This window comes from Ylistrum balloti, unplaced genomic scaffold, assembly GCF_031769215.1.
Source record: "Ylistrum balloti isolate Yb309-2 unplaced genomic scaffold, AGI_CSIRO_Ybal_v1 Utg369618, whole genome shotgun sequence".
In the NCBI taxonomy this organism is placed as follows: Eukaryota; Metazoa; Mollusca; class Bivalvia; order Pectinida; family Pectinidae; genus Ylistrum; species Ylistrum balloti.
This window is the reverse complement of record NW_026781890.1, coordinates 1169219-1182972: the sequence shown is the minus strand read 5'-3', so window position 1 is coordinate 1182972 and position 13754 is coordinate 1169219. Positions and strand designations below refer to the sequence as shown.

Below are 13754 nucleotides of genomic sequence, written 5' to 3'. Positions count from 1 at the left end.
TTGGTCCATCAGACCATTTCAAGCTTTCCTTTTGGGAGATTCTTCATAGAGATCCGAAGTTACTATCAATTCTAAACTCACAAATTCACAAACAATTTGGCAGATTTCTTTGTAAATAACATTGCTTTACAATTTTCAATTCAAGAGAAAGAAACTCGTGAAATTAATGGTATCATTTAAAAGTATGAAATAACAAAAATTGTATGTAAAAATCTCAGTGCATTTCTTTTGTTGGACTCTGCTGAACACTTAATGTACATATATTACATTTTATATCATCATCAAAAATCAGAAAGAAGACAATGAAAGATGAGATGTGGTGTAAAATCATCACCAACATAAAAAAATATAAATCTTTTCACAAACTTAATCTCTGATCTGGGCTTTTGAAAATAACCATATCATTATTAAAAAGACAATTAAAAAGTGTCAAATTTTCTCCATTCCAATACTGCAATGTTTTAATTCCAAAAATTATGGCAAAAAAATGTAGAAAGTAGGCATATTTAAATCTTAAATGATAATAATATCTTTGGCTTACATTAACTGAGTAACATCTAGATAATAAACATGTTTTATCTAGATTATTTTGACAAAACGCATTACCAGTAACCATGTGTAACATTAATATTTGATTCTGATAACAACCATGGGACACTCGGACACAACCGTATGTGACATACATCATCATGTGACATCCAGATACATAATCATGTGACATCCAGATATTATCATGTGACAAATGCATATAATCATGAGATACCCAGATAACAATAGTGTGGTGCCCTGTTAACTAATTGGTATATGTAGCACCAATGTGTTTCTAATGCTTTTTGATTGTTTTTCTTTTCAAAAATACATATATTTGAACATATCCAATGAAGACACCAAAAATTTTCCTTCAGGTGTGACTTTTACATCCCTAATGAGAACGAAAATTATATCATCTCCAGAATGGAAATCAAATCTTGGATTAACATTCTCGTCAATAATGGGGATGATGTTGACAGTTGGAAGGATACTACAGATATAAACAGGTAATGAAGGTTGTGGCTAGGAGGAAGATTGACAAATCCTTCAGTTCAGTCTGCTGTCAGATATTTCAGGGCCTTCAGTCCATGCTTACGTGATAAGTCTCTATGAAACTCTCTCTTTAAAACCTTCAAACAGCTGTAAAATATTGAAACAGACCAAGATTAACATCACTGATTTCAAAAGTTAATTCTGAACCTATGACATTCATTTTTGATATCATAAACTTAGTATATAACCAACAAATACAATATGATAGAGAAGAAATGACTTATCACTGCCTGTAATACATTTTCATACCATATTTATTTTTAAATGACAATTCTATGAAATTAACTCATGTAGATTATGTAGAAATATAGTTTCCATGTATTAGTGATCTTTGAAAAAAAGTACAGAAATATCTGTTATGACTCCATCAAAATGATTACATGTCTACTTACTGTCTGTATAAAGAGCTGGATCTAAATTTTGCAATATCAAAACTTGGAGCATGAGGCATGTGGATGATAAAGGCACTGGGAAGCACAACAAACTCGTACCTACAATGGACACATCCATGTGTACTATCATAATGCTTATATATACAATGTGTAGGTCACACAGACTATTCACAATATTTTTTATTATTTATTTCGCTTTTTTTCTGTATTGTTGAAATTTTATTAGAAAACAATAAACATAAAACATTGATTATTTATTGTCTTCTTGGTAAAAAAAGGTTCTGTTAGTTCACACGAGGTATTGATATCTAGCAGCACAAGATGTCATGATGGAATCACAAATGTTTGAAAGAAAAAAACAAATATTTGTGTGAGCTGTTCATTTAATGCATCAGAATGGTGTTAAAGCCAGTCAAATATAAAGTATAATAGCTATCTATAGATGTGTAATTCCTTAATGATAAACTGTCTCTGTTGCAGAATGATGTCAGCTGTGAAATTGAAAGAAGTCTACACAGCACCTCACCTCAAACCAAACTTTAGTCAAACTCAGAAACTGTCAGTAAGACATGAATACCCGTGTTCCTAAGTATAAAAGTATCAATATTCTAATGACTTCTTTAAATAGTAACAAAGTTCTTAACCTTGACATTGGAACCTTAAAACAACATTTCATCTCGTTTAACTCATTAAAGCTATTTCATTTTAAACCTTTTCATACAGTTTGAAAACCTGCTAAAGATTACTCCCTCCCACACACACACAAATAAAACATAAACAAAGGGCCATAACTCTTTATCTTTTTATGTATATATCTTTATATGAACATGCAACATAATATAAATATGCAACACTTCACTATCACCAGAGGTACTTGAAGGTATGGTTTGGTTTGTTTATGTGACATATTTAAGTGCACATGATATCCGCTGGACAAAATGATACTGTGTAGGAAGGGTAATAAGTATACATTGACTAGGTAAAGGATGTGATACTCATTATCCTAAGAAGTAGTCACAAACAAAATTTGTAGACAAAAACGATATGTGACATAAGCATTTGACAATTTAGATATCACTGTAAAACAGCAGCCAGAGCATCTTACCCCACTAGGTCCAGCTCCATGGTGTGGGAAACTTTATTCCATCCAAATCCTACAAACCTCTGATCAAACAATGGTACATCCCTTCCAACCACAATGTATGGCTCAAAATCTGCCTCCCAGCTGACCTATATACAAAGCAAAAATAAACAGTAAAACTGTCGACACCTGCAGAGTGAGCAAACCAACACACTTCAGATCTCTGTAATATACACATACTGATATCCAGACTAAAACACACAGACTGATAACCAGACTCAAACACACAATCTGATATCCAGACTACAACACACAGACTGATACCCAGACTAAAACACACAATCTGATAACCAGACTCAAACACACAATCTGATACCCAGACTAAAACACAGAATGACATCCTATATTATGTACTTACAGTATATGGTGTGGTTGCGGTTCTCCACTTGGCGTAGTTAGTGGGATAGTGCCCTTTAGGCCATACATGATATCTGTAACAGACAAACAAAAAATTAATTACCAGCAATTTAACAAGTGGAATGGTGTTCTGCATACAGACTAAGCCAAATCTATAACAAGTTATATTTTGAAAGTGATCACAAAAATCATCAGAAAACAATAGAAGTAGGTGTTTTACTCTAACAGATAACACCTAGATTGACTAACGAACAGCTCATTACATGTGTATTAGGATATATATTTCACAGATTGATGTTCTGCTATTTAATGTTATCTATAATAATGTTCCGAAATGACAAGTTTAAATGTGAAAGAAGGAAAGCGATGACTGGATTGCAGCCAAAATTCTTGAATACAATGAATATCTTAGTACTGTAATACATTATTAGAATGCAACATATCAGCACATACCCATACATAAGTTGACAACCTACTGCTTACACAATAGTAAACAACAGAATAAAGTTTCAATTAACACAGTCAAACTCACCAAGAAAGACAAATATCTTCCATCACAAAAACATAGATATAAACAGGTCCAAAGTGTACATTAAACAGACATTAACACACAGAACATGTTTACCTAAATGTGTAGAGGTCACCCATGTCAAGACTGGACAAAAGCTCAGCTTTAGACTTTGGAAAGTCTATTCTGTATCGTGGTGTCTCAAAAGCAGGTACTATCAGAGCCTGAAAACGATTTTAATGTATCCTGTAAGACTAGGGTCTATAATGACATTTAAAATAAATTAAATCTTACGAAATTGAAGTGAAAATGAAAACACCATAGTTTGCACTTATAATTATCTCTTGCTACTCTATACCAATGAAAATTACTACAGTTGTGTCAGAAGATGTACCTTTTTGGAGTTTGCTAAATCCATTGTTACTACTGTCCTCTTGAGGTTTTCATACATGTCATGCACAGGGAGGAAGTCAATGTCAGACAAAAATACAAAAGGTGTGCGCACTTGCTTCAAGGCTACATTCCGCAGGTAGTTGACCGGATAGTATTGCTAAAAAATTAAGAATTATCATAGGTTAAATATAAATACAAACTTTATATTGCGAAACAAGCTTTAATTAAGCCTCTAGTAATCACTCTTGTTGGCCTGTATGTAAATGCATGAGGCATCTTACTGTAGGAGGAAACCGGAGTACCAGAAAAACTGACATTGTCAGGTAAGTGACCCCAAACGTTTTCACATCCCTCTTCGAAATTGAACCTAAGACACTTTGTTGAAAGGCGAGAGTGTTACCACTACACCATCAAACCACCCACATCATTGATTAAACCAATACAGACAATACAACTTACAAATACAAATATATATTTTAGTAATTAAGCTGAAAAACAAGAAAAACCATTAAGACATTGCAGAATTTCTGTGAAAAATTAGTTATGTTTAAAAGATATAGTAACATAGTTTACCAGTCATTATCAAAAGAACCAAACAACACATAGTTGTGTTTGGCATCATCCTTGCGAAGTCCTGAGTAGATTCAGAAGTCATTACTTGGAAATTCAAAGAATTTAAATGAGATAAATGATAAAAAATAATTTTACCAGAATGATGATAGACCTAATCATTAGATTTGATAAGTAGATATATTCTTTTTAACAAACTTCCTTACTTAATATAATACATCTGATCTCTAGAATTCATGAACAGTATCTGATACGACAGGTTATCCTTCACGTCAGGATTCACTAAAGCTATTTTACTGAGATTTTTGCTTATATCATATTTCTGCTATTATCTTTCTTGTGTGCTACAAAGTAACCTACCCCATCCCTGAACACAACATGGTAGCCAATGTTTTTCCTCTTCATAAGGATCTCTGAGCCCTGGGCATATCTAAGGAATTGCTGGGCCTCAGCGTCAGAGATGTACAGTGCCAGACTGATGGGACCCTCCCAGTGTTTACAGATTGTCTCCAGCATCTGTAGTCGATCCATACTTAGCTGTGTGACCAGTGTGACATCATTTTCCACTGGTTCATACTCATAGTCAATATAGTACAAATGGGTACGATGCACCATAACACGCTCTCGACTGAAGTCATAACACTCGTCATCTTCACTGATTTGATTCAGCTGTGAAAACATCAACGTTGAAAGAAAACACTGACAATTTGTTTCTCGTGTATGACCTTCACATATTTTCCAATCTTTTGCTTATCATTGTGACTTCACTTCAAAATGTTTTGTTAATGTTCATGAGGTATTCAATCTTACAGAAAATCAACCATTACAGTTATAGTCACCTGTTCCTGCATTGGATTTACAGCACTAGTTGTTCCGCAGCCAAACAATCGATTTCGCAGCAAATTGGCATCATATTCTTGAAAGGTCAGGTATAGATTACGGAAGAATTCCACATGTTTGTTCTTCACTTTTAATTTCTTCGGTGAATTCCAGTGAATGATCTAGAAGATTGAACATAACTATATATCTACAAATTTACTACATAACATAGAATCATTATCACAAATAACGTTTATTTGAAAAATAAGCTACACATTTTCATAGATATAAGCTTTTTAATATACACATTTTCAAAGATATAAGCTTTTTTAATAGACTGTCCACTCTGACTTCTTTAAATTGATATTACACAAGATTTTAAAATAGATATTCCGCTAACAGTTGACAAGGAAACTTACCTTGAGGTCAGAAATGTCACTGTAGCATTGTTCACTGCGTGTGTTATCACTCAGCTGGACGTTCCATTGACAAGGGAGATGATACAGAAGGTACTCATTCTGCTTCAGGACAGCATTGAAAATGTCCTAACAACAAAACAATACAAAACTTTTCACATACAATTAAGTGTTTACTTTTATATGTATCACGTATTGAAGTTTTGCTATATATACGACTATAGTGCGTATCTATACACACATAAACACAAATGTTTGGAATTGAGGATTACTTAAGAACACTAGATATACCTGGTCAGCCAGAGATGTGTAATGCATGGTCAACAGTTCTTTCTCAGCTACTGACCGCCACAGATTAGTCCAGTCCAGCTGTCGCAAGATATGTAGGTCAAGTAGAATTACTCCAGTGTTGAACCCACGTCCCTAGAACAACAACACACAATAAATGTTCACATGAAACCTTCAAACTCTTTGGCTATACATACAAAATGAAATCAAAGAGGTATAACTTGATAAAGACTGGGTTGTGTAAGTTCTGCAGTATAAAACTAAGTCCTTGTTTATATCAGTAATAGATTGCTAAGTATTCAACTGTCTTGTTATAACACTCACAGTGAACGACAGATTTTTGCAGGCAAACAACATAATATGTAATATGGTATAACAAGAAAGTTCAAGGCCTTTACTTACAGTCCCTACCAATGATGCTGTTTTGTGATAGTTATACTGAGTAATGTAGAAGTATCGTACAGAAATTGGAGATGACTAACCTAGGAGTATCTTGCAAAAGTGCATGCAACAGATATGGGAACTTCCAGTAGAATTGAAAGTGATAAACATAGAGATATGCTGCAGAATTAAAAATGAATAATGTAGTACCACCCTGTCAATTTGAAAGTGACTAATGTGGGAACACCCTGTCAATTTGAAAGTGACTAATAGGGGAACACCCTGTCAATCTGGATGTAACACATTGTAGTACTATCCTGTCAATTTGAATGTAACTAATGATGGAACACTCTGTGAAACTTGACAATCTATTTGCCTCCCCTTCTTGGAGATGCTGTTTCAAATAAAAAATGATCTGCCACTTCTATTCATCATATGTGATCAGCACTTTCTCCCTATTTCCTAAATACTCTTGCCTTCCTTCCTCTTTCATTTCAATGAAATACCTTGCTTTTTGTCTTAGATTTGAGCTTCTTCCTAAGTGAGTAAGCTTATGGATTCTGTCCATGTAGAGAGGCAAATCAAAGATTGTGAAATCATTATTTTGTGTGGTCTAACTTGATATTCAGATTTGAATAAAATAATTCAGCCTAAATAATTGGTCACATTTATCAGAACGTTTCTGGTTAAGGTGAAATGCTACTGGTTTCAAGTTATGAGTGACTCAATCATTGTCTTCAAAATTAATACAGTATGTTCAAAAATAAATAAAAAGGAAGGTGGGGGGACATCATAAAATATTATCCTAGTGCTACAGTTTACCAGAGCTGGCCAAGGTCGATGATTCTTCCATAGTTTTCCTAAGTACCAGTCACTCTGGTTCTCTACTAAACCTATAGCCTGTAATAGAGAAATAACTATTGTTTCATACAAAACACAATCTTAACATCAAATAATGGAATCAAACATGTGTAAAACCAATGCTCTCAGTATTCAGTGTCACTTAAAACTGTCCAACACTTTATATCACCAAATGAAGTAAGTATTTCTTATCTCACATTTATAGTGTTCTTATAAAATATTTGAAGCAAGAATATATCATATTGAACTCTGTGAACTAGGAAATATGTGTTTGTAGTTTAAAATATTTCCCTTGGATCAAGGAAATGTTTGTTATACAATAGACATATAAGTATTAAATGTTTGTTATATATTAGACATATAAGTATTAAATGTTTGTTATACAATAGACATTCAAGTATTAAATGTTTGTTAAACATTAGACATATAAGTATTAAATGTTTTGTATACCTTTTTGCCTTTTAACACTTGAAATATTTTCCAAAGTTCTGCTATATCTGTAGCAAAGGTGACATCCGTGTCTAGAACAATGACCTGGAAAATCAAAATCTCTACATTTATATCTTTAAATGTGTCCATTAATGAAAGTTAACCATATATATAAATCAATTTTAATGCTTAAATCTTCTGGTGAAACAATTTATATCAATGTCAAGTTTCATGCATTTTCTAAATGTAAGTATAGATAACAAAAAAATAACTTATTTGTTTTCCGCAAAGACATAAAACCAAGAAGATAAGCTAAAGGAAAGATTTGTATACAATATTAAAATCTGCACAGGACTCAAATTTACCACAACAACACAATAACCATAAGATATAAGTTTGTGTAAGCCAGCATCTTACCTTTTGTAGACTTTGAGGTAGTGTTTTAGGCAGTGTCAGCTTCATCAACCCAAACACGCCAGAGTAATGCTTGTTTTGGATCCAGGACACATCATTCTGACAACAAAGTATTGGAAGCAAACACTACTGATTTATGTAGACATAGTTTGAAGGTGATATTTCATGTATAAATCATGACAGACAAGCACATGTTGAGTCCTCAGAAGACCTATATCAAGGTTCATCAGAAAACAAAGTAGGATCAGTAGATCTGTTGCTCCTCATAAATAACAATCCTAGTTTATCTAATCAAACTGACTGATGACAACAGTCTTATCTTTTCTATCAATTTGTTTTAAGTTCACCATATACATAGCTATGAACTGTCAGGACTAATGCTTATGTTATGAAATTCAGCTCAAAAATGGGAATGCAGCAAATCGAAATTTTACTCATTACTTCAGAATTATAACGCTGGTCTTAATTACAACCAGGTCATTCTTTTCAAATTCAATGCAGAGCAGAAATTATCAAATGGAACCTTTACATACACATACCTCTATACTGCTGGCAGGGTAAAAACTCACTTCCACTACAAATATCAAAAATGTAATGTTCTTTCCTATAATATGCAACATCAGATTTTCTTATCAGACAACTGCACTTCACATTAACTATACAATTGTAAAAATTTATAGAAAGAACTCTTCAGATGTCGGCCATGTGTACAAAAATTACGCGAATGTGAATTTCAATTTTGCTTTCAAAACTCTCATTATTTTTAGGCTACCTACAGAAATTACAGGGATTATCAAATTAAACACAACTGAAACCTTAATTTATAATTAAAGTTAATTAGATATATTCGGACATATGATTTTCAGTTCTGCTTAATGAACAAATTTATAAATAAGTGTAGTTATAAATAGTCTACAAAGAAATATCTCCTTCCTACCTTCAGCTACATTCCATGTCTCAAACAGATACAGGAGGATGAGTTGGGCGATGTTGTCAGAGATGAAATGGAAGTGCAGAGGATTCTTGCGATAGAACAGGATACTTTTGATTAATGTCACAACCTGTCGTGTGGCATTATTTTTTGCACAGACAATAGCGACATGAATCACCTGCAAAATGGAAAATAATAGTCACCTGTATGTTCTTTCAGGTATCTGCTGGGTAATAATTTGTATTCATAAACTGAGCTTGGTTCACTGTAAATACGAGATATACCGTATCTGTTGTCCACACTGAAGTAACTTATGCTGAGTGAAAATTATGCGATACTAATGTCGGATGTACCTGGTATGTGTGTGGGGTAATCTGCGTAGTGAAGGTATAATGATTTTACCCGACATATCTCCCATATGGAACACATACCATATATATGTACATCATTATAGTTGTATATGAGTTTTGATATGAATTACCTGTTGTTTCTGAACATACGTATTTGTATAGGAAAGCCTTGTGATAGATATACCAATTTACTTACAGAAGTTTTCATTAATTGTTTATGTAATCAGATTCTATTCATGCCACAAAATCTAAAAAGTGAATAATAATCACACACATGTTCATATACATCCGTTCATTAACCTGGTTCTATCAGCAAAATGTCATTAAAATGATTAGAGAGAGGTGAATTGTGTTACTGACCCTACTCATCACAATAGATGTAAATCAAGAGAAAACAATACTGAAGAACCAACACACTATGTCTAAGATTGTGGCTAGGTTCCTGACAGGATACCAGAGGTATTCTGTAGAGCTCCTTACAATGTGCTCAACATAAGCCAAAAAGAAAGGATTCTCAACATCCAGGAACACTTGTTGTAGTTCATTTATGGACTAATTCATTGACATGTTTCAACCGCTAAGCAATGAATTAGTCCAAAAATAAACTACAACTAGTGTTCCTGAATGTTGAGAATCCTTTATTTTCTCTATAATTGTAAATGAACCAGGCCTGTGATATTTCACATTTACACTACATCCAGTTTTACACTTAGCTTACCCTACAACATGTAGTCTGAGGACAGATATCTTACCTCACATTTGGGAACTTCAGGTTGAGGGTTTTTACATCGTACTCTAGTGTTGTTACTCATCCTGCTGTCATTTTGGGCAGCCATACTCATCTGTAGACTCAACAGCTGGCTCCTGGTTAAGCTTAAATTACAGAACCAAACAATTTGTATGTAACAGTAAAACAAAAGTCAAAATCTTTATGTTTGTTCACTTAAATAAAAATTTCCTGGCAATCTTAACTAAGAGATTGTACAAAAGACACACAAGTGAACAGCACCTCTTAATGATTTAGAGTTAGATACAGCATCATACAGCTGTTTCTTCCTTGTAGGACTCATCAGTGATGCTAAGGGCTTAAATTTTGAAGCTAAGGGGGCGACTAAGGAAAATTTAAAGTGATCGAAAGAAAAGTCAAAATCTAGACGGGGAGGTGTAGCAGCCCCATAATGAAATCAATTTCCTAATTTTCATACATCAAATAATTTTAGAACATCATCAAGTACATTGGTATATTCTGATCTGTGCCATTATTTGAATGAATTAAAATGTGGCATGCAGGTTGAGGAAATAAAGTCCACTAGCAGGGTCTACCACCTGCTATCTGAAAGATTGTAGAAAGGACACACAAGCGAATAGCACCTTTGAATCTTTTTTTATACACACAACAATTTTTTAGTATGTGAACTTGTATTCTGGAGTATCATTGACCAGTGAAAGTTTTACTTCCATCTTTAATTTTGAGGCAATACTTTGACATCTCAATGACTCTGCTTTACCTGAGTTCTTTGTTGACAGCCTTATTCTCCTTGTCAAGTTCCCGTAACATTTGTGAAAATCGGGACTCCACCTGATGTATGTCCAATGTATTCATCTGTGATGGTAACATATCTGAAAAAGATTCAGGATAAACGTTGCATTTTCCACTACAAAATACCATTTCCATGAAGACAAACTGTATCTTTCATCGTGAATTATTTTCCAGCCATACCAATGAACTTCAGTCATAAACACTATAAAAGACCTAGATCACTACTGGAGTATGAGCCATTGTTTAAATTAAACTGCTGCAAAGAGAAGCAAGCCATTTAACAGCATTTCAGCCCATTCTCTTAAGCTGTTACAATACACATTGAATAGTTAAAGATTGTAGTTTTCAAGCTAGAAATCAATATTGTTTACTGTAAGATTACTTATTATCTTTTTCACTGCTGTTCTCTTTAAAGATCATATAAAACCTATTTGATACTCCAATAGTTAATCTTTCTACACGTCAGTGTCATATAAGAATTTATACACTTATAACAGTAAGTTATTTCATATACTGCTCATCATGCATTTTATCTTAAATTTTTTCATGTGTTTGAAAGATCTCAATTTTTCAGATGCAGTCACACACACAAAGATTGCAAGTAGTAACAGAGCTTACCATCTGATGAGAAGGCTAAATAGACCAGGAGACCTGTAGGGAAAGCCCCAATCACAACCAACAGTATCAGGTTCCTTCTTTTGACACGAATCATCCTACAAAAGGTTGTATTGATGTCATTGTGATACGAAAAGCAAGTATCATAGAAGAAATGATTTATTTATCTTAATAAATTTATGGGATTTTTTTTGTGGGTGTTATTTTTTCAACTTGAAATGAAATATCGGTTAAGTCTGATCAAATAATGAATCTTCAATTGTTTTGTTTCAAAGTGATCTGTAATATAGACAATATACGTGTACCTGTTTTTTCACTCCTGGTCAGTAGAAGTCAAACATTAATCAAGGAACACGTGAGAATAGGATCTGTCATCCTGACTGTCCTTACTCTAAAATTGTAAATACACAATCAGATTCTGATCTAATAAATTACCAATAAAATACAAATAAAATTTGAAACCTTAAAAATCAACAAAATATTGTATGTACACAATCAGATTCTGATCAAATAAATTAATATACAAATACATTTTAAGACCTTGCAAATAATCAAAATATTGTAAGACTATACTATTGACCCCTTGCTCTCAACACATATACCATACACTGCCTGAACATGAAAAATCCTCACTCGTTGAAATTAGCAAAGTTCCAAATATTCATGCCTGAAGACAACCCAGGGTCTTTACCTTTAATAAACTTTCTAAATCTTATGTAACTTATATCTGAAATGCTTAACATCATCAAATCTATCACAGGAAGGAATCAGGAAAAAACCTGGTCAAGGTGACAGCAATAGAAAATGTGCCAATGGACCTGATGCTAACAAGCGCTCGCCCCCAAGGTGGGTGCCTACTATTTAAGATGCCTACTAGTCAGAATTAATTAGGGGACCTGTATATTCAAAGGTGAAAATTATCCTAAAATGTGATCAGTCACTGAATCCCACTGGATCACTGTTTTGAGTTGATGAAATCCAAATCCAGACATGTAAGGACACACTTAAGTAATTTCCTTTACTAGTTTGGATCCATTTCCTTGATTTAGATTTTTCAATCCTTATCCTTTTTACATCTAAAACCTTCAAGCTGTAAGTGTACACAGTAATTTCCTTTACTAGTTTGGATCCATTTCCTTGATTTAGATTTTTCAATCCTTATCCTTTTTACATCTAAAACCTTCAAGCTGTAAGTGTACACAGTGTAGATGTAAAAGCAATTCCCATTAAATAACTTCAAGCAAATTGTACACATCAGTTCACTCTATTTACAGTATAAGAGGGATGGGCATTAACTCTCCCGGTATGTCTCTAAAGAGAGCTTGAAGAACTTAATGCTAAAGAACATATTGTAGAAATTTTCGACGGTGATTTTTTTCAAGAATTTGTTCAGTCTATCCCTGAACGAGTTAACGGATGGGGCCGAAACAACATTTCACAGATCATCCATTCTCTGCTACCTCAATCAGTTGGACATTGTCTGTTGTCCGAGACTTATAACTGACTTCAGCTTAAACTAAGCATTAGCACATGAAAAGCTATAAAATATCTTTCGATTTGTTACAAATTGAGGCCGGGATAAAAGGCACTACCATATGAGGTCAACTGATAATAATCCAGCATCGGTTAACTAGCTAATTCCTGAACTGGGAATTTCAGTGATTATTTTTTGCTGTGCATCTCCTTAATACAAGACGGCATATTTAAGTATTATAATACGATTACACTAACAAAACCATATGAAGGACACGTCAGTCGGTCCCAGGATTTTCAACATGGTCATCTGAGAGGATAAACGTGATTGTTGAAACTGTTGACAAAAAGTGGAAATCTTCTGAAAAAAGAAATCAGAAATGTTGCGTAAGGTATACTAAATAAAACGCGAGAAACATAATTAGCTGTTTTAACGTCACCAACTTCATGTTAAGAAACTGATTAAAATGATAGATAGGTGAAAGAAAGACGTATTTTTACATATTTATTTCAAATATCATACTTTCTTTTATACAATCCTGCTTTAGTTTATATTCTGTTATTTGATTAAAAGACAGGGGATTCAAATGTTTTATTGCAACATACACGTAGAAACATTGCTTATTTGCTCGAAAAAATATGACGTAAATCCTTCGTAAACTGTGTAGTAGCTGCTGTACTCGAAATACTTATATACCATACGATTTTTTGTTTGTTTTGTTTTGTTTTGATATTTTGGGTTGTTCAATGCATTTTCCTTTGTGTCATTTAGTAGCACTACAGGAAGAACTTC

General features: G+C 33.5%; 1 protein-coding gene across 1 annotated transcript; it reads right to left on the bottom strand.

Annotated features, from left to right (window-relative positions):
- Positions 1-370: 370 nt before the first annotated feature.
- LOC132548773 (xylosyl- and glucuronyltransferase LARGE1-like) lies at positions 371-13292 on the bottom strand. Its single transcript, XM_060212671.1, has 20 exons — positions 13220-13292; positions 11794-11879; positions 11492-11586; positions 10842-10953; positions 10086-10206; positions 8990-9161; positions 8592-8626; positions 8056-8151; positions 7660-7743; positions 7171-7248; positions 5971-6102; positions 5683-5808; positions 5284-5445; positions 4805-5113; positions 3876-4031; positions 3599-3705; positions 2975-3047; positions 2581-2705; positions 1476-1574; positions 371-1170 (listed from the first exon to the last, which is right to left on the bottom strand). Exons 3-20 carry the CDS (start codon positions 11583-11585, stop codon positions 1083-1085), a joined length of 2169 nt encoding a protein of 722 aa, XP_060068654.1. The 5' UTR covers position 11586; positions 11794-11879; positions 13220-13292; the 3' UTR covers positions 371-1082.
- Between the last annotated feature and the right edge of the window lie 462 nt (positions 13293-13754).

Excerpts from the sequence above, each read along its gene's own strand:
- LOC132548773 (XM_060212671.1), bottom strand. The coding sequence starts at position 11,585 with ATGATTCGTGTCAAAAGAAGGAACCTGATACTGTTGGTTGTGATTGGG. Across the intron at positions 8,152-8,591 it reads ACCCTGCCAGCAGTATAGAG|AATGATGTGTCCTGGATCCA; the intron begins GTATGTGTATGT and ends CTTTGTTGTCAG. Across the intron at positions 6,103-7,170 it reads ATCGACCTTGGCCAGCTCTG|GGACGTGGGTTCAACACTGG; the intron begins GTAAACTGTAGC and ends TTGTTGTTCTAG.